At 36.3% G+C, this 19488-nt stretch overlaps 4 protein-coding genes across 4 annotated transcripts; 2 read left to right on the top strand and 2 right to left on the bottom strand.

Annotated features, from left to right (window-relative positions):
• Positions 1–2259: 2259 nt before the first annotated feature.
• LOC145913497 (uncharacterized) lies at positions 2260–6881 on the top strand. Its single transcript, XM_083001180.1, has 15 exons — positions 2260–2584; positions 2657–2779; positions 2837–2945; positions 3010–3089; positions 3176–3299; positions 3399–3533; positions 3651–3791; positions 4019–4185; positions 4294–4419; positions 4480–4632; positions 4694–4828; positions 4955–5098; positions 5153–5284; positions 5354–5423; positions 6047–6881. The coding sequence occupies exons 1-15, from the start codon at positions 2316–2318 to the stop codon at positions 6221–6223; spliced, it is 2085 nt and encodes a 694-aa protein (XP_082857306.1). The 5' UTR covers positions 2260–2315; the 3' UTR covers positions 6224–6881.
• Positions 6882–7423: 542 nt separating this feature from the next.
• LOC145914221 (sulfotransferase 6B1-like) lies at positions 7424–9309 on the bottom strand. Its single transcript, XM_083002014.1, has 7 exons — positions 9075–9309; positions 8893–9003; positions 8714–8826; positions 8034–8175; positions 7814–7929; positions 7598–7760; positions 7424–7536 (listed from the first exon to the last, which is right to left on the bottom strand). The coding sequence occupies exons 1-7, from the start codon at positions 9307–9309 to the stop codon at positions 7424–7426; spliced, it is 993 nt and encodes a 330-aa protein (XP_082858140.1).
• A 701-nt stretch (positions 9310–10010) lies between these two features.
• On the top strand, positions 10011–11722 carry LOC145914452 (sulfotransferase 6B1-like). The gene is made up of 6 exons (XM_083002283.1): positions 10011–10245; positions 10361–10471; positions 10683–10787; positions 11193–11308; positions 11376–11544; positions 11604–11722. Exons 1-6 carry the CDS (start codon positions 10011–10013, stop codon positions 11720–11722), a joined length of 855 nt encoding a protein of 284 aa, XP_082858409.1.
• An 835-nt stretch (positions 11723–12557) lies between these two features.
• Positions 12558–19074, bottom strand: LOC145914451 (uncharacterized). The gene is made up of 22 exons (XM_083002282.1): positions 19008–19074; positions 18907–18935; positions 18758–18838; positions 18307–18490; positions 17544–17742; positions 17230–17370; positions 16801–16979; positions 16217–16389; positions 15975–16155; positions 15520–15682; positions 15288–15430; positions 15133–15230; positions 14880–15075; positions 14612–14770; positions 14258–14400; positions 14067–14178; positions 13888–14012; positions 13684–13789; positions 13402–13455; positions 12976–13047; positions 12760–12886; positions 12558–12699 (listed from the first exon to the last, which is right to left on the bottom strand). The coding sequence occupies exons 1-22, from the start codon at positions 19072–19074 to the stop codon at positions 12558–12560; spliced, it is 2874 nt and encodes a 957-aa protein (XP_082858408.1).
• Positions 19075–19488: the final 414 nt, after the last annotated feature.

Below are 19488 nucleotides of genomic sequence, written 5' to 3'. Positions count from 1 at the left end.
TTTGTAAGTTCCAATTCTTCTCTATGCAATGGCATCAAATTTAGTTTGCTGAAAAAGTGCCAAAAAGCTAGGTCCCTATATAAGTCACAAGACCCATCAACGGTCATTGGGAAACGGAATAGCAGTCGCTAGATGCATTACAGCAGAGGGCCTTGAAAACAGATTTTTCTTTTTTAATGCCCATCTAGGTCCTATAGGCTACCGCAGGTGCATTTATTGCAGAGGATCTTGAAAACAGGTTCACAGGCTTCGCAGCCAAGGCATTGCAGCCAAGCTGGATCAGCCACTTTTCCCGACAAGTCGGAGCGAGATCTGAAAAATCAAGCTCCCGGTGAGGTTTGAACTCACGACCCTGGGCTAACCAGGCCCAACGCTCTACCAACTGAGCTACAGGAGCTCAGTGGTTTCACGGGGTATATTGTGGTCAAGGTACACTGGTGCGCAAGCGCACAACTTGTCAGGCGACCTTCACAACGTAGAGGATCTCCACCACCGTAATCAGACAACGCAGAAGTAATACCACGCTTTCGCATAGCATCAAGGCGGGATCGCCCCACTGCGCAGGCCCTTTATATTTGGCGATCACAGCTCTAATATTATGATCATAAGGTTCACAGGCTTCGCAGCCAAGGCATTGCAGCCAAGCTGGATCAGCCACTTTTCCCGACAAGTCGGAGCGAGATCTGAAAAATCAAGCTCCCGGTGAGGTTTGAACTCACGACCCTGGGCTAACCAGGCCCAACGCTCTACCAACTGAGCTACAGGAGCTCAGTGGTTTCACGGGGTATATTGTGGTCAAATATAAAGGGCCTGCGCAGTGGGGCGATCCCGCCTTGATGCTATGCGAAAGCGTGGTATTACTTCTGCGTTATCTTGAAAACAGGATTTTTTTATTTAACTGCTTTAGTTCCACCACACAGGCGGTTTGAAGTTGTTTGGCGGGAACTTACAGCATATGGCGCCAAAATCATTGATATATGGGTCAGTATAGTAGCCTATATATAGCCTACACAGGGTTGCCGTATCGCGCTTAATTCTAAGATTTGTATTTAATTTTCCGATTAGTGGCGCACATTTGTAGGCTATTTTCTCTTTTTGCATGTAGAAAACAAAACTGTGGTAACATCAAGGAAGTTAGGCTACTTTGCTCATCTAAACGTGCTATTTTTTTCATTAAATTCGGATTGGTGATATCACATTTTTTCAGAAATGATATCGCTGTTCGCCTCCAAATCAAATTCGTTATCATCAAATTCACACTACACAACACTGTGCAAAGTTTTCAAATCCATTGTACACCTAATCCTAGCTTGTAATTGTAGCGAAGCTTTTGTAGTTTCCTTAATTGAATCTGAGTGATAATTAATGCGGCAGATTAGAGATGACGCGGTTATATTAAAGGGACCTAAGATCATGAATATTACCAATAAAGCATGTTTTCAACAACTGTTTTTATTGATTAATAAAAATTAATAAAAAGACGTAGTGCAAAAAAATAACATAAACGCTACAGGGGATACGTACAACTCAAAAGATGGAGCGTGCCAATTTTTTTTTTAAAAAGTGCACTGTTGTCTTTTTCCAGCATTATAGTCCCCACAATAATTTACACAAATTTTCGTCATTGTGACTAATGTTTCTGTTAAATATTGTAGAACAGAGATTGAGCAGAAAGATACGGAAAAAATACTTACGTAGATACAATTAAAATTTGTGATCGTTTGTCAGCGTTGTTAAAAAAAAACGAGAGAGAGAGAAAAAGGGGCGACAAACTCTCTTCCCTGTGCTATTATTTCCACGTTTGTTACATCTTGCATATCGTACCATACGCGTGCGTAACTTGGTATTCGTTTGGAGCGGTGTGGGATAATGGGATTGTGTATGTTGTTGTGCATTACCCCGTGGAGCGTACAAAGATCAAATGTATAAATTGAATAAACTATTAAATTGTTTACTTTGGCCTATTTGAATCTTGGAAAAGTTTGTAATTTGCTCGAACGATATTATTTCGGCATTGATTGCGTAGAGTTGTGGACCATCCAATGTATTTTGTAACATATTAGTTTGTTTTTTTGCACAAAAAATACAATTGTGCGCGGAGGATTTATCATCATGATATGTACAATTATTAACAGTCTCCAAATTGACAAGTGGTGTAACGTGTAAGCAGCCCCTGTCGGCATCAAAAAGCAGCGAGTTGGTGAGATATACCTGTATGGTACAGTTTTTCTTTTCTGGGAATTTTGTTCCTTTTAATGAGGTAAATTTGTTTTCCATGTGTTGTTGTTTGCAGCTTTATTGCTCTGATAAACAAGATGAAAGTTGCAGTAATATTTTATTGTTGTGTTCTATTGTCAAAGTGTGTCTTGGGAGACATTCCAAGTCACTCAGACCTTGTACTGCAAGATCCATCATTTCATATAAAATTTCCCAAGCCCATCGAAGTTGTGGATGGTGTATCTCCTCAATTGACTGGGCATTTAAAAGAGCTTGGAATGCAATCTCCTCCCATAGCACAAATTCCTGAATATTTTGATGAACCAACTCCTAGAAAGTTGTGGGATACTCAGGTTAAGGTGTACAGGTGCGAAAAAGTGAAGTGATATATAAAACATGTTTTATTCTTTGCTAACATATTTTGTCATATTTGTTTCAGACCAGCTGTTTATCGAGGAATGTTAAATGGCTCTCCAGCTGTTGAAAAATGGGGTAGTGATAAATATATGACAAAGGAATTTGGTGATCAAGAAGTGCTTGTGGAAAAGAAATTTGAAGACAGGTATATTTAAAAATAAACCCCCCAAAAAAATGTTTTTTACCAAAATTGTGCTTGTAGAAAAAGTGAACCTAAACGAATGACCATCAAAGCATTTTTGGAACAATACAAATTGCATAACTGGTATGTTGTCACCATTTTGCCAAATGCAATGCGCAAGGACCTCAAGGTACATAATTACTTTTGGTATGCCATAATATGCACCCATTGTAAAACCAGAAATAAAAACTTAGGTGCCAAAACCCCTTAAGTGTGGTACATTCAGAGAAAACTTGCAGGAATTAAATTTATGGATTGGAACTCATGGGACAAGGTAACTACTTAAGCAAAAATGTTGAAATGAAAGATTTACTGTAATTGTTTCTAGACATAGCTAATGAAGTGGGTTTTTATTTTCAGATCAGTGCTGCATTATGATGCTGATAACATTATTCATTGTGTTGTATCGGGCCGAAAGGATTGGATACTTATTCATCCGGACCATAAGCCCAAACTGGATATGGTTTGGGGGGCCAAGGGACAGGTGCTACATGCTAGATTCTTATTTATGCTGTGGAAAGATGCCCATTTTGTAAATACCTAAAAAAATTATGAATCATACATGTTTTATGTTATTAATAAGGGATCTGGATTCTCGCATGTAAGTGTTGATCATGTCGACTTGGTTTCCAATCCTCAATTATCAGATATACCCTGGGAATATGTGACACTGTATGGTGGTGATTGTTTGTACCTCCCTCCTCAATATTTGCATCAGGCAAGCATCTGGATTTCTTTGTATATAGTTCATATAGTTTATAGTAATTGGTAGTTTGCTTATTGTGTTCAAAACAGTGTTTACAGTTTAGCATTATTTTTTCTTATATTTTATTAGGTTCGGTCATACAATCGATCAGTTTCAGCAACATATTTGTTTTATCCACGTGATACTTTCAGTGATGAAGATTGCAAGAATGTTGATTTGGATCGTTACATGAGCCTCTCTGATGTTTATGTATACTGGGTGTACGAAAAGGTTAATTTTTACAAAATAGCAGCCTAATATAAATAACAAACTTTCAAAGTAAAAAAAAACAAATTTAGCAAGCTGTTCAGACCCAAAGTATGGCGTGCTATTTAATTATGTTGGTTTAGAAAAGGTTGTAGTTGTTTGTTGTGCATACTACAGCAACAGCTTTACTGTAGTGTTCTAATAATATTTTTTTTACTTCTATGTAATAAATAAGCAAATTCCACCAACAGGGTCAAGAAACTGTTGATATGGGATATCAGAATCCTGTAAATGTGAAAAAAAATACTGTGCTTACCATTCAAACTATGGGATTAGACACCATAAATAAGAAAGAATTTATGTACATTGCTTACATGGCATATGGTGAGGAGGTGTATCTAATGGCTGCTGTAATCAGGTAATGATGTATTTATTGATAATATTGCAATGGGAGATAGAATGAAATTGAGAAAAAATAGGCTTTCCAAAAGGTTTTGATTTACTAAAATCCACTAATTTTTTACAGAAATCTTTTTGAAGCATTTGACACAGATAATGATCAAACTGTTTCTATTGAGGATATTGAAAATTTGGACATCGAAACATGGAAAGATTTTTGCAGAGCAACCGACAATCCTCATGGTCCTACTAAGTAAATTTATGTTGTATCATCTTTCCTGCATGTTTTGTTAAGAAGTTTTATTATATAAAGATCAGAAAGAACCATCAATGATGAGAAATCAGAAAAATCTCCAAATTTCAACCCACGTGAGAATGATTACTACCGTGATGGAAGAATGGCAAGAAAGTTTCTAAAATTTATTGTAATCAAAGAAGGAAAGAAAAATTTGATTACATTTCCGCAGTAAGTTGTGTGGTTTAAAAAACTAGCACCACGAAATTGTCACAATTGTGGTTGTCACCAGATTTAAAGAAAATGTTCGAACCGTTTATGAACCCATTGAATCTGCATTTGTCTTGCTTGATCTAAACATGGATGGTGTCCTCAACAAAAATGAAATTGATCGTATTTCTAATGTAAGCATTCGGAGATTTGCAAGGTGTGTAAGTGGTTTGTTTGTATACGGTTAAAATAATTTATCCCAGTGAGAATAAATATATACTTTTTCATATTGGTACTGTATTATCCACTAATAATTATGTCTGATACATGTTTGTTCATTTAGAATGGGTTATGTGTACATCAAAAACCCCAAACTTCATGGTGGTGGTTTGTGGGAAGACATTGATATTCTTGAGGGAGACAAAGACGAAATTAATTTTCTTCCTTTTCATGAGGAAATCAAATTTGTAGAAGATTGCCTTCACCAGTAAGATTTTAATTTCATTTGAATTGTTAAAGACATTAAAAGATAATTTTGCAGGGGTTACAACTTATTAACGACCTCACCTGAAACGCCAATGGATAAGGTTGAATTTAAGAAACTTTTCGCCAAGTACTCCACCAGTATGTATATGAAGGCCTTGGACTTGGATTTTCTTTTTAGGATACTTGGGTAATTTTCTGCTTATTAAAAGGATTTCATACACTTATTATTCGAGATACAAGTAATATTCTTTAATAGGGGATCCAAGGAAATTGCAACAAAAGATGACTTCTCGTCTGTTTTGTTTAAACAGGAAACAAAGGAGAAGGTAACTTGAGTTTGGATTGTTAGCCAAAATCAGTGTTTTGAAAACCTAAAAAGAAAATCAGTGTGCCTGTTGCTTTACTCATCACTACCGTCTATTTATATCGGTATCTGGAAAAGTAGTTATTGTAGTGAAGAACGTTAAACGCAACATATGGTCAGTTTGCTGACTGGATTAAAGAAACGTCGGCGCAACACTTCCTCGTCGGGAAATTGACGCCGATTCATTCCACATGTTTCCTCTAAATCTGAATAGTCTGCGTGCATTTCTGCACGTTCCACTGGCACCAAGTCAGGCTAGTTGCATCATAGTCACAACTTGTCTGTTCCTAGTTACAGAAAAGAAACGAAAGGCAAAATTGACACTTGCAAATGCTTCTAATGTGTAACAATCCCTAAAGCATAATGTTAGTAAATGCTAACAAATCAACTCTGGCAAAAAATTACCAATTTAAAATTGTATATATACTGTGTGAGACAGTTCAAGGAAAAAATCGAAAACGCACATTGTTTGACAATAAATCTGTTCATTATGGTTCCGAGCACTACACTTTGGCACAAAGAATAGTAGGAGGACATAAGCATACACGATGTTTTGTAGACGTTCACGGATATTTTGTTTTAAAGGTTGGGACCAAGTCTGTGGACGAAGTGGTTGTGAGAAAAGACAGATCTGATCACAACATTTATAAACGAAAACTCCTTGTATCGGTAATTGATGCTATGATAGGTGTCTACTCTGTAAAACAAGCAACCGAGGAAAAATTGGACAACTTACGAAATAGTCGAAAAGAAGAACTGTAGAAGGAACATATATAATATCTTAGGTTTCATGGTATTTTCATTTCCACTTAATTGTTTTCTAATCCACTCCTGTATTGCTTTAAAAGTACCCAAAACAACCACAAATGTGCATACATCCATATATCTGGATTTTTTTGCATAAAACACACTGTATTGTCCCATGTGCAAAGAGTTGTTTTATTTTACCTTGTACCAAGACACATGCTGTAAATCACACTGCCCAACTTTTGTATAAACGTGCAATATAGACTTTTAAGGTTATTGAAAATCACATTGTTGCCGAATGAGATTATATTTGTCACTGTTTTTGTTGAATTTTCATTTTGCGTCGTCTATGAGACATCAACTTTGTGCTAGTAATGAAGTATTGTACCATGCTGTATCTTGTTTTAATAGACCTTGTTCAGATCACATGTGGCGAATTCAGTTTTAAGATTTTTTCGCCGCTCACTTTGTATATGTATATACCATTGTTTTGTTGTGTAACGATGCAAAAGAACTATGGAGTTCAGGAATTATTTTACAACTGTTGTTTGTAATAAGATACGCTATCCAGAACTTGAAAGTAAACTTCGATCAAACCGCCGAGACTTAACCGTTTTGGTCGCTTTGTTTCTTCGTTTACTGAGGAAAGCTTTCAAATAAAACCCGATGACAAAACAAATTGAATTTTGTTTTTGGAAATTCCTTCACCTTCGCCGACCAACTTTCACACCCTTGTAGTTGAATGAAAGTTTCATTAAAAACATATAGGCTACGCAAAGTCTCTACAGACTTGATTATTAATTCATACAGAATGTTGCACTCCGTTAGACATTGCTTTTGCTCTGCAACATCAAATCACTAAGCAACAAGCGTTTGATTGATCAAAATGTGTTGACATAAATCCAAGGCCTGTTGCTTCATTAATACACGGGAAGTCCATATTCCATTACTTACGACAGGCAAAACTCATCGTTAATAATATTTGGAGTAATCTTTTGCGCTTTTTATTGGATTCATTTGTGAAATTTTAAAGGAAAAACATGAATAGCCCCTATATATGATTATAATTTACAGCATTTGTTCATCAACCGCAGGTAAGTATCCACGTACATTTGTTTGATCATTGTTTACATCAACGTGCTTAGGACTAAACAAGGTAATAATTTATGAACATTCATATCTTTGCAACTAGGTGCTAAAAACATTCAATCAATGTTACAATGTGTCCAAGAATTTAATGTTACTGTTTTTGAGTTTTGTTTCAAAAATTTCGTCTACAGTCTCTGTCTGTTTTTCGGAAAAGTAATTTCTCCAACCACCAACTTTACCTAAAAATATGTGCAAAATTGGGTTTTACCCTTCAGGAAAAGAAGCAAGACGTTTTTTTACCTGAACGAAATATCATGGCATGAGTTTTTGCCATTCCTTTCGTCCCACGTGTTTGTGACGTCATAGACTTTAATGAACATTTTTCCGCTATAGTTTTACTCTCTCCTTCACTAATTTTTACATCCAGAAATGAAGCAAGAGCTTCGATTTCGGCAAACAGGTCCTGTATCGTACAGACGTTTAGGCTTTTGTGTTGTTATCACTTCACACGTTTACCTGTTGAAGATCCTCGTAGTAAACAAATTTAAAGCAAGGCCTGTTTCTGTGCTTGAGCCACGAAAGAATATGGTCCGGGTACCATTCACCAGGTTTGCTGTGTGTTGGAAATTTTCCTACATAGAACGTGTTAAAATAGTTTCAACCATGCAAAAAGGTCAATAAGCTAATAGACAAAATGTATTAGGATAAACTACAGTATGTAATGCCATGATGATACCTTGAACATAATTGTCAAAAAATTTTTCCCATCCACTGAATATCATTGTTTTCAAGGGTTCTTTTGAGTACTTTGGAAGTTTTTGATAAAATGAGTACCATGAAACCATTTGATCCTTGGGATTTCGAAGAACATAAACTATCTACAAAACAAATGACTGCAATTTTTTTTAAAAGTCTGCAAAAGTGCAGAATCGCGACTATAAGTATACAGACCGAACTTCAAGATGTGACAGATAAAACACCATAAATAAACAACAAACGTAAGTTACAGCTCTCCATTACGCTTTGTCCGTTACCTATAATGACGAATAATGCTTTCTGAATAAAGTTAACTATCTGATTTTGTAACCGCGTGCATGAAGCGTATGGTTTTTCCTGTAGACCTACAGACCGACTACGGATCGTGGGACCCCTGCCCCATGGCACTGATTCTTAACCCTTTTTCTTTTGGGATCTCTTTAGATTCACCTGGAAACAGTTGTCGCACCCACATTAACATTGATATTATGAAGTATTTAAGTAGCCAACACTAAAGATTCAGCCTCCACAGAGAAACAGATCTCGCACCACAGAGGGTTAAAAACCGTACTGATGCCCTCTAGGTTTTAATGACTACACCTGTTACGAAATTTACACCTAATTATTTTTGAGTTTGTACTTTTAAACTGAGCAATATACCTTTACACCAACTTTCTCCATCAAATCAACATTGATCAAAGGTGCGCTCAGATGAGTAAAAAATATTCGCGGATACTTCGGTGAAATTTTGTCCAAAACGTAGAACTTCTGGGCTTCATGGAAATGAGGTTTCGTTAAACGCATATTACGAAAGCAGTTTATTTCACTAGCCTACTTACGATCGCCAGCTTCCAAAATCTGCATTGACATTGGCAGCTGTTTAAATAAACGGAAGACTTCTTCATTTTTGTGTAAAAGTCTTCGTATGATTTCCAAAGTCCAGGTTGTGCCTGTCGTACATGTCGCATTAAAAGTAGTTTTTGCATTTCACGTAGTATCGGACAAAGCGATGTTCAAATACCTGTTTTTGGAAACGATGCTACGACGACATCACCTTTGCGTGGAACCCACTCGGTAAATGCGAATTCAATGGAAGGTATTGAAAAGTTAGGAGCGATAATGTGACCTTCGTATTCCCGAAATAATTCAACATCCTCGGCGAAATTGTCAAACAAAAGTAGAGCTTCTGCTAAAAGGTTGTTTATCTCCGAACATCCCTTTTCTCCTTCATAATCAAACAGCTCCACAATATCCATCCTATAGTACAAATTAAATACGCTATCAACCGTTGTATAATAGGTTTGTATTTTTCCTCAGAGTTGAAAATGTCTGTTTCTTCCCATTGTGGCGCAACTTTCAAAACTTAAACCTAAGTCTTTTGTCTCTTTTAACTCGCTGTTTGACTGGTTTCGTATGATCTTGTCGGGATTTCTGTCTGCAAAACATTGTCAAGATTTTCAAACGTCGAAAACGGCTAAACCGCTTTTGAACCGCACTGAACAGAAGAACTACAGACTTTATCTGCTCGGGTGATTTCTCACTGTTTCTGTGCTTGGCTGACAGTTACAATAACCTTTACCTTTCTCGTCTCGTCGTCAGTCTTAAAAGTACTTGATGTTCAACATTCACAGTTCACTAAAGAAAGTTGGGTTTAGTCACAATAAATGCAAGTGTCGCAAGATTATATGGCAAACTGTTTCTACAATCTCCAATAATCATAATTTTGCGTTGTACAAACCTTGGAAAAGGTAAAGTCAGCCAACTAAAACGTATTAAAAACTTGTAAGTAACTCCATTTTTATAACACACAGACAAATTTACCGGTTAATAATCCACCTGCTTTAGGGTAAGCTGAATTGGCATTTGCTCTGCAAACAATGACAACACGCAATGCAAACGATTGTACCCGTGTTAGTGACACGTCACAAAACAACTTTAATGGTCAGCACCTGCTGTAATGGACGTAACAAGTTTATTTTATTGCGACAAGCATGAGTTCAAGAAAGAAAGTATTTTGGAGCTCTTGGATAAAGCTGAGAAGTCGTTTGATGCTTTTGAGCGCGTAGTTGAATATAAAACGTACAAGGGATTTAAAATTGTGCCCAACTTTTCCATATCTTCAATACACCATGCACTAACGGAGTGGTTACCTCGAAAAGGTGATGTTTTCGTCGTATCGTTTCCCAAAACAGGTCAGCACAGTTTGAAAGCATACATTATTTTATTGTGGTCTTATATGTCATTTGAGTTTTTTAACAATGTTGATTTTTTCAAAACAAAAAATAAATTAAAAGTACGTTTTTACAGGTACAAATTGGACAGTGGAAATATTAAGACATTTGTTGTATCCAAACAAAGCTTTGTTTCAAACGACCAAAGAACTTCCACTGGCTTTGCAGTTTTTGGAAGCCGGAAACAGTATGCAACGCTTTTGTCCACCGTTTGTAATAATGCCGAAACGAAAACAGAGAAAGAATAATAATTAAATGCTAAAGCCGAATGTGAATTCTTTATTTAATATTTGGCTCTTTGTGTCTGAATACACAGATGAAAGCCTTACTTGAAACATGACGTCACACAAACTAAATTTGTTTTTAATGCGGATATTATCATATTAAAATATATTTAGGTGAAAAGTTTGCGCTTCTGGACATGTTTTCCATAGAACACAGAAGACTAATTTTTACTCATCTTCCAAGCGACCTTTTCAACGTAAAGGCCGCAAAACAATCTGGTGCAAAAGTACGAGTTGTTTAAGACCAGTAAAATAAATCTCGTTTAAGTGAAACATTTGATCGCTTTTTCGATCACAATTACTGTTTTCTTACACTTTGAATCCGTATGATTTTTAGCAATAGCAATTGCCTATAGTTTAACAAATATTTATTCAAATAGTAAATGAAAACAAATAGTAATTGTTTTCTTGTGGTATTCTACAGATTGTATACGTGCTTCGAAACCCCAAGGATTAGATGGTTTCGTGGTATCACTTCTACCACAATCTACCAAAAGCTCAAAGCGAACCAACGAGGTCAATGTTGTTCAACGGCTGGGATCATTTTTTTGATAACTACGTAAACGGTGGGAACTCTTTGTAAATATAATTCAAAACCCTATATAATCAGCTTTTTTGTCACAGGAAAGTTTTATTTGAACAACAAACAAGGTGAATGGTATCCAGAACACATAATATCTTGGCTACGTTACAGGAACGATCAAGTGATTTATTTTTTGTTTTTTGAAGATCTTTGTCAAGTAAGTTGACAAGCAAGCTTATTATTAAATGATGGTTAACTTCAAGCATTTGTTTCTTTTGTCGAAGAACTTGGAGAAAGAAATTGAAAAACTATCAGATTTTCTTGGCGTATCGTTGCAAACAGGTGATGTCAAAAAAATCGCTGACAGTTGTACATTGGATTTCATGAAGAATGAAACAAAATGCAAACAAAGCAGCCAGCTTGCTCAGGCTCACAAAGTTATTTTAAGAAGAGGTTTGTTTGTTTGTATATGATTTGTGTCTTTATTGGAAATCGTGTGGTGATTTGGACAGGCCAAGTTGGAGGATGGAAAGATTACTTCACAAAAAAACAATCCAAGATTATTGATGAAATTTTCAGTGAAAAGCTAGCTGGAACAGGCCTTCGTTTTGTGGATAAATGTGAAAAATAAAATTTGCAACATACTTGGTACTATATTCATCAATTGCGATAAGTGAAATAGCAACATGTTCATCAAAAGCATACAAAATTTCATCCGTATTTAATGCAGTAATCCAAAGTAATTTGCCTACATGTAACGGCAGAATTTGCGCGTCTGGCACCGCGCCGTCGTCACACCAAGAAGGAATGTCAATTTCCAAAAACGCGTGTATTTGCCACACGGGCACAGGCACTTGACAACACGTACAAGAATAGGAACACGAGCACGTACACGGACACGAGCAAGAACACGAACACGGTTTTCTAAGCAATGTTAATAAAAATACCCTTACCGGAGTTTTGAGCCAGATCACACGAAACATCAACACACCAATCCGATTAATATATCTTACAGCAACTTATTCAAATAGAATCAAGGCAACTCTAGCTTTAGTAAAATAAACTTGACATTAAATTCAGCACGCTACACGTGGTACCTAACAACTCAGTTTTACGAAGCATGGCAGAAGGAAAAAAGTTCTCTTGCATTATGATGTCACATACAAGGCAAAATTGATATTGTGTGGAAATTGAATTATATGTTTACTGTGTGACGCAGGGGTTGTGCATGAGTGATTTTCGATGTTACACTACACTTTTTCTGACTATCGGTGTAACATTATTTGTTTAAAAAAATAAATGCTGCGACTGCTACAAAGTCAGTTTCTGTTTTAATTTCATTTGAGTTTATTTCTTTAGTATTAAACGACGACATATAAATCACGTTATCTGAATTTTTAGTGACAGACCAAGAAATAAATAAATAAATTTTGAAACTGGGTCGTTACAGCCAATGAAGCATTATATTACAATATCGGTTGTGCAAGATTGTCATGAGATTCGTCATTAAAGTGGTAAATATGACCTTCTGGTTCAGCAGTCAATTGAACTTGGTCCTCTCTTTGCTTCCAAATTACTAGTTTTCCACTCAAATTTTTGTTACCAAATCTAAGAGAAAACAAATTTAACTTAACTGAATAAAATTAGAAATAAAGCGACTTCACTTACTTCTTGTATATGAACACTGATGCAATGACGATCACAACAATAATTAGTAAAACTATGAAGGCTATGAGGCCCCCATGAAGAGTTTTATTTTGCTTTGAAGAAAGTTGTTCCTTCGTTACACCGAGCACTGTATAAGTCAGAATTATATTGTTACATGATATGTTTTACAACGTCAAGCAATGAATGGAATCAGGATCAAAACTGTAAATAAGTTACCTATGTTTGAAGATGTAGTCTTGTTATTGATTTTGTTAGAGCTGGTTGGAGTCAAAGTGGCGCTTGTTACATCTGTTAAAATAACATACTAAATACAGTATTTTTGCGGCAACAAAACCCACAATTGCGATGCGACCGAATTTACCCCCAAAAGAATTGCGATGGGCTGCTGAAGTTTTAGTACCGTATACATTTTTTGATTTATTTTTTTTTATCTCACTCCGTAGATGATAATGAGTGTTTCGTATTGTCATAAACCGTAATGTATGTGTTTCTGGGCATCTTCTAAAATTGGATGATATGTGGCAATTTGTTTGAGTTACGTTTTATCCCGTAGTGAAAAATCTGTATTTATGCAGACTAGGGTTACCAAAGGAGTCAGGCCAGTAACGCCAACAGGCTTTTATGAGAAAAAACAAAACTCACTTTCTTTCTTGAAATTTGTAGTTACAGATATTGAGTTTGTTGTGCTTGCTCCACCTTAGTCAAAAAAATACTTACATATGATTTAATTGCAAAATGGCCTAAATTAAGCTGCATGCTTTTTGTCACAAAATCGAAATTGATTTTGATAAAATTTTATAATAAAGCGTTGTTCTGGTTTATTGCATTTCAAGCATGGACTGACAACTCGAATCAAGCAAAACAAGCAAAAAGATAAACGCCGCTTCTCTACAATTCGGTTATGTGAGCAATACAAATATTTACCTGTGGTTTTTATAACAGGAGCCGAGTTTGGTTCAGACGTCACTGGAAAGCAAATACTAGAATCCGAAAACGTTGCAGACCATTTATTGTCCAAACCACATTCAAACTACCAAATATAATTTTGGGTAATTTTACCAAATATGTTTTCTATTGCATTATTTTCCTTCTTTTGACAAAAACATATTATTTTACGTATAAACGCACCTGTCCCGACAACATTCCGTTGTTGTGACACGTGGCATTCAGAACGGAACCAAACCGTCTTCCGCATGAGGGCTCAACAAAAGCTTCGTACAGCGATACTTTCGGTGAAGAGTTGCAACTAATCTCTGCAAGAAAAACAGATTGGTAAACATGTAAGTAACACACATTTCTAAAACTACCTCTGACAAAGACGAGGAATGAACATAAAGCTTCGTTTCCACTAAGGTCGCTCGCCGTAAAGCGCATGTAATTATATCCAGCAGACAAATTGTACGGAGATTCGTCAAGTCGCTGTGAAAGTTAAAATACAACAATAGTGTTACGGTATTTTCGGATATGCACATGTGCATAGGTTTTTCGAGAAATATACTTGGCTTTTGACAAAGACTCGTCCAGAATCGTCAGTTGCATTCGGCATGTCAAAATAGAATGTTCCATACTCGGAACATCTGTCGGTCGGAATAACGATATTTCCAGGGCAATTATTTCCAAAAGAAGGCTTTGTTATGTCACCTGTTTGTCATTGATGTTGATTATATATTGGAATTTAAATTATCAAATCAAGTTGCGAACAAACACTTTATTTTTCTTCCGACGAGAATTGAATACTTTTGATTTACTAATTGTTTTTTGTAAATTTACCGGGTCATGAAAATTGTTTTAAATTTCACCGGTCCGCAAGTGCAAATAGGTTGGGAATCTTTGCTTTAATGCGCAATCTCACCACTCAAAGAAACTTGAGAACAAGCGTGTTGGTCCGCAAGATAGTTGGAGTAATCTTTGCATTTGCAAGTCGCTGCATTGTGTTTACTTGGAAGACAAATTTGTGGACAGTTTCCTCTGTTGGTGGAACATGAAGTACTTCCTGGTGAAACAGAAAAAACTGTGAATAACAACCATCAATGCAAGCGAAACCTTTAAAATTTATACCCTTTCACGCTTATTCTGTATGTGTTATTGCAGTATAATAACGATAAAGTAGTTTGGATTACCTGAAATGTTTGTTGATATTATGGCTAAACTTGAAACGCCTTGAAATATTGTGGGACCAAACGTTTCAATACTGGAGTCTCGAGTTTGATTTAACAACACATCTCTTGCTGCTATTCTTTGTACATTGTTGTGTTCGTAATCAGTAAAATAGAGATAGTTTGAATGATAGCTTAGGCCCGCCAGGTTGTCATACGTCTAGTGTAAATTGTAAAATATGAAAATCCGGCAACAATAAAAGTAAATTTTTTTTACCCCGTTTGTTTGCAGTTTGTATCTTCCACTTTTTTCAGTGAACAAGTTGTACCAACCTATCGCTTCACTAAATGACTCAGTCCAGTAAACGATACCATCTAAAGCATAGAATCATCTTACTGTGACAATTTACTCAATTAATGTCGTTCTTATACTTTCATGATCAGCGGTGATTCCATGAGGTGAACTTGTGCTGTTGACGATAACTTTCCGATCCGTTCCATCAGAATTTACCATTTCCACTAAACCTCTTTGTTTACCTTCAGTTATTTTTCCCCAGTCAGTCCAAAAAACCTTTCTATTCATGAGAGTCAATAAAATGTATCAATTGCATTGAACACACAAGTCACACAATTTGGAGAAAACGATGAAACTGATATCTCTTACCCAAGCTGCGGGCTGACAAATAGTTCGAACACGGCATGAATATTGTGTACATGCATTGTATAACGTATTTGTGGAAGTTCCAACGAAACCACAACAATTGCATCAATGTTTTCATCAGCAATATAAAGATTGCGCGATATCGGATCAAGAGATAATGAATAAACTGAAAAAACATTTTCACATTATTTACCAACAACCACATACACATCTTTCGTTTTCTTTCCCATTTTGTTTTATTTTATTTTGCAAAACAGTTTTTTTATGAATATTAATTTGTTTGTTTTTATCTCAGCAAAGGCTGAAGAAAGACTATTGCTGATGTTTGTCGAGGACATGGTATATGTAAAAAATCACACTTCTTACTCCACAGAATATAAAAAGGTTTTCGATAACTTTTGGTGGTTCAATATACATCACTGATCAATATTTATCAAAAATTGTACGCCTGCCTTTACCTCTAGTTCCGTTGAGAAATACTTCCTCATTTGACCCGTTAAGAAAAGCTCGCCATATCAACATGCGCCCTGCGTCTGTCCAATACAATTTATCATCAACAGGATCGTACGCCACGGCGTAGGCTGACCCACCACCCTTCATAGGGATTGCGTTAAATTTACTTGGGTCGTTCATCGATATCTGGAAAATTAAACTTTTGTAAATTCTCCAAAATTATTGTTTCTAATTTGTTTTTACGTACCTGATAAAACTTTCTAAATACCGAATCAATTAAAAGCATAAAATCTTCTTCCTTAAGCTCAAGCGTGCAAGTGATTCCATTTTCTGAAAGTGTGTACCCGACGTCACATGCACATTCGAAACTTGTTCCCGTCACCAAACAAAGCTGATTGCAAAGAGCAAATGTGCAGGGATCTAAAACATGTTGTGAAAAGTTTTTCATGAAATATGTGTAGGGAAAAAAATCCTTTAACAATTAATCAACTAAATATTTGGTTAATGCATGACATAAGCTTTTATTTGGTTGCTAACGTATCATGCCCGTTGACCTATCTCGAAATATTTTAAGTGTTCCACGTAAATTAATCGCGTGCCGCGTTGTCCCCATACTCATAACGCACCATCACGAACTAACTCACGTGAAAAGTGATGTACGTGTGAATATGGTTGGACTTCGTTCGCATAGATCACCACGGACTTCGGTCTCACGTTATTCTTGTGTTGGAATACTGGCGATGTTTCGTTTGTTGTTTTGTTAAACAGCAAAAAACTGTTTTTTATTTGGTCGCAGATGTACAACGAATCCTTTAAATACCAACCGTTCACATTGTTTGTAAATATTTACATCTTGTTTATTTAATCCAATCACCTGGTGTGAAGCTATCCCGGTCAGTTGGGTGTTTTGTGCTTCGTAAAGTGTGTAAGTAATGGATGGTTTGCCAGTTTCTAAGTAACGGATGCGACTTCTTCTTGGTGAACCTCTTACCCTTTCGGTCCAGTACAGTCTATAATTAAACCCCGAATGAATATTTCACAGCATTTTTTTCTGGTTTACGTCATAAATTTATTTATTGTTTTCAATTTTTAAAATTTGCAAGCTATTCCTGACGCACTGGTTTACTACTACAAAGTGTTTGAACCTATGTGTGCGTTTTTTATAGTTTCATTCTTTTAGCATGAAACAATCTGATCAATCTGATTCCATCTGACCTGAGAGAAAATTTAAATATATCTCGTGGATGACATGACGATTACCTTCGTTCCTTAACATCGACAGATAACTCATCAATGGATATGACATCCCGGAAATGATGCAAGACAACCCTGTTCTTACCAGCAAGATCGCTTCTTAACAGACGGCATTCGAGTCTACTTCTCTCTGACCAGAAAATGGACCTATAAATATATTCATTGTATATATATAGGCGGTTCGTGTCGATTAAATGACCATTGAAAACAAATACAGATGGCTATTTCTTGAAATCGGTTTTAAATTACAGCTGTATTAAACTCAATGGGTTCGAATACATCCATTACTAATACTTTGACCAAGGTTAATTTACGCTCACCCTGTAATTGCGTCTATGGCAATTTTTGCTGGAGTAGAGCTCATAATTGAGGTGATTGACTTATGAAAACGGAAGTTGTAATCAACAACAACTATTTCATTGGAGGATGTATCAGTCCAGTAAACATTTCCTGTCATCCAATCAACAGCAATGCCATCGATGCCAAAACTTTTCCCATGGTAAAGCTTTTGATGGTGGCCTGTCTGTTGTCAATGAATAACGAAAATTACTTCATAACAATTTAAATCTAATTGAAATTTCCCATGGAGCAAACTGTTTTTAGCAACACTTTTTTTCAAAGTAGTATAATTTAACTGGTTTGGTATTTGTGCTATATAACTAAAATGTACCAAAACATGTACTCAGTGTCGGTTAAAGTTTGTGTTTCTAGATAAACGTTTAAAAGTTTTTACTGTTAATTCACCATGACATTTTAACTCAATAGTCGCAGTACCAATTATGCACGAAATGACTTTGCACGACATTCGACTTCCCAGCACGATTAATTTTACGAGGCGTACGTACGTAATAAGAATAGTTTAGGCCACGATCGTAAAATCGTTACAGCTGTTCTTCCGCAATTCATTCATAACAAAGTTACCACGTCATACCACGTGTTGTGGGTGTTGTCCCAGCCACACCCACCCTCACGCCCACTAATGTTTACTAATAAACCTTACAATGTTAAAATAAAACTGCGTTCTTGGTTTTAAAGAATCGGGGCGTGCGTATAGTTGTGCATGACACGTGGCAAAATTCACACGAACCTGGAAGAAGAAAACCCCGATGTGGTTTTTCACGAAGTCGCTGTAGTAAATTCGACCTCGTGGGTAATCTGTCGCCAGAGACCAATATTCGGAAAGAGCTTCACCGGACACCAAAGTGTAAACCGTGTTTTGTTGTGTTGTCTCAAGAGACGTACCAAGCCTTTTACCAAGCAAAACGCTCTGGGGAAAGTCAAAGTAATGCAATATTCATGCATAGAATACGCTCTTAGGCTTTTATGCACACAAAGGGGTAAACACCATGTGTTAATTTTTACAACTTCGAAACAAATGAGTTTTCGTTAAAATATTTCGCGAACTTGTAGCAATTACCGGTGTTATGAGTATTATTTTCAAGTTCGCCGTTGATTTTATAAAAGACGAGGCAGATGTCGCAAGCCTAAATTGATTATATAAATAAATGTACACACATCAGTTTTTTCTATTTACCTTCGAGGACGTTGCTGAGGTTGCGCTAATTTTAATTGACCAAACCAACCTTACAATTGGGGCAGACGGATTGTTTGCACTCTAAAACATAAAATATAAAAAAGGGAATTTTGAATTCTTAGTAAACTTTTTAAAAAATTGTTTTTCACCTCGACCGTTGATCCATTTTGCGTTCCACCTAAAAATTGCGGTGACGATTAATGTCATAACTATAAAAGGCGTCACGCAAAAATCACTTCAAGCAACAAACCTGCCATTCCCATTACATCGTTGCGTAGAGTAAACAGTGCATACAGAGCCAACCTAAAAAACTTCATATTTTGTGTTAAATTTACAAAACCTAAAAATTTGTCCTTGATGTTATTCTTTTACCACTAACACTTATGAACAACTTGCAATAAACCAATCTTGACAAAAATGTTTTCGTATAAACGTAAAAAATACCAACTCTCCATTCAAAAAGTGCTATGTTTGTAAACGCCAAATTTTTGTGTGGGCTGTTTCTGATCTTAAATTACTGCGAATCTCGGTTCGTGTAAAACGTGTAGTGTTGTCATCTCCCCCCTCCACCCCTCAGATGACGCAACCGCACATCAGAGAACAGCCTACATGCAAATCACTTTAGAAAAAAATTACTTCAAGGAAACATCAACTTCTACTCTTGCATGAGTGCTGACATGGAAGCGGACGAAATATTGTCCCAATAACTTTCCACATACACTTGCCCCGTT

Source organism: Ascidia mentula, chromosome 9, assembly GCF_947561715.1.
Source record: "Ascidia mentula chromosome 9, kaAscMent1.1, whole genome shotgun sequence".
Taxonomy (NCBI): Eukaryota; Metazoa; Chordata; class Ascidiacea; order Phlebobranchia; family Ascidiidae; genus Ascidia; species Ascidia mentula.
The sequence above is the reverse complement of the archived record's forward strand: the minus strand, read 5'-3'. Positions and strand labels throughout refer to the sequence as shown.

Excerpts from the sequence above, each read along its gene's own strand:
- LOC145913497 (XM_083001180.1), top strand. The coding sequence starts at position 2,316 with ATGAAAGTTGCAGTAATATTTTATTGTTGTGTTCTATTGTCAAAGTGT. Across the intron at positions 4,420-4,479 it reads AATCCTCATGGTCCTACTAA|ATCAGAAAGAACCATCAATG; the intron begins GTAAATTTATGT and ends TATTATATAAAG. Across the intron at positions 5,424-6,046 it reads AACAGGAAACAAAGGAGAAG|GTTGGGACCAAGTCTGTGGA; the intron begins GTAACTTGAGTT and ends TTTGTTTTAAAG.
- LOC145914452 (XM_083002283.1), top strand. The coding sequence starts at position 10,011 with ATGGACGTAACAAGTTTATTTTATTGCGACAAGCATGAGTTCAAGAAA. Across the intron at positions 10,472-10,682 it reads GTTTTTGGAAGCCGGAAACA|GTGAAAAGTTTGCGCTTCTG; the intron begins GTATGCAACGCT and ends AAATATATTTAG. Across the intron at positions 10,788-11,192 it reads AAAGGCCGCAAAACAATCTG|GAAAGTTTTATTTGAACAAC; the intron begins GTGCAAAAGTAC and ends TTTTTGTCACAG.
- LOC145914451 (XM_083002282.1), bottom strand. The coding sequence starts at position 19,074 with ATGAAGTTTTTTAGGTTGGCTCTGTATGCACTGTTTACTCTACGCAAC. Across the intron at positions 17,743-18,306 it reads GGTTTTCTTCTTCCAGGTTC|GCCACCATCAAAAGCTTTAC; the intron begins GTGTGAATTTTG and ends GACAACAGACAG. Across the intron at positions 16,156-16,216 it reads TATTTAGAAAGTTTTATCAG|ATATCGATGAACGACCCAAG; the intron begins GTACGTAAAAAC and ends TTAATTTTCCAG.
- LOC145914221 (XM_083002014.1), bottom strand. The coding sequence starts at position 9,309 with ATGGATATTGTGGAGCTGTTTGATTATGAAGGAGAAAAGGGATGTTCG. Across the intron at positions 9,004-9,074 it reads AGCATCGTTTCCAAAAACAG|GCACAACCTGGACTTTGGAA; the intron begins GTATTTGAACAT and ends CATGTACGACAG. Across the intron at positions 7,930-8,033 it reads TTTTGACAATTATGTTCAAG|GAAAATTTCCAACACACAGC; the intron begins GTATCATCATGG and ends CGTTCTATGTAG.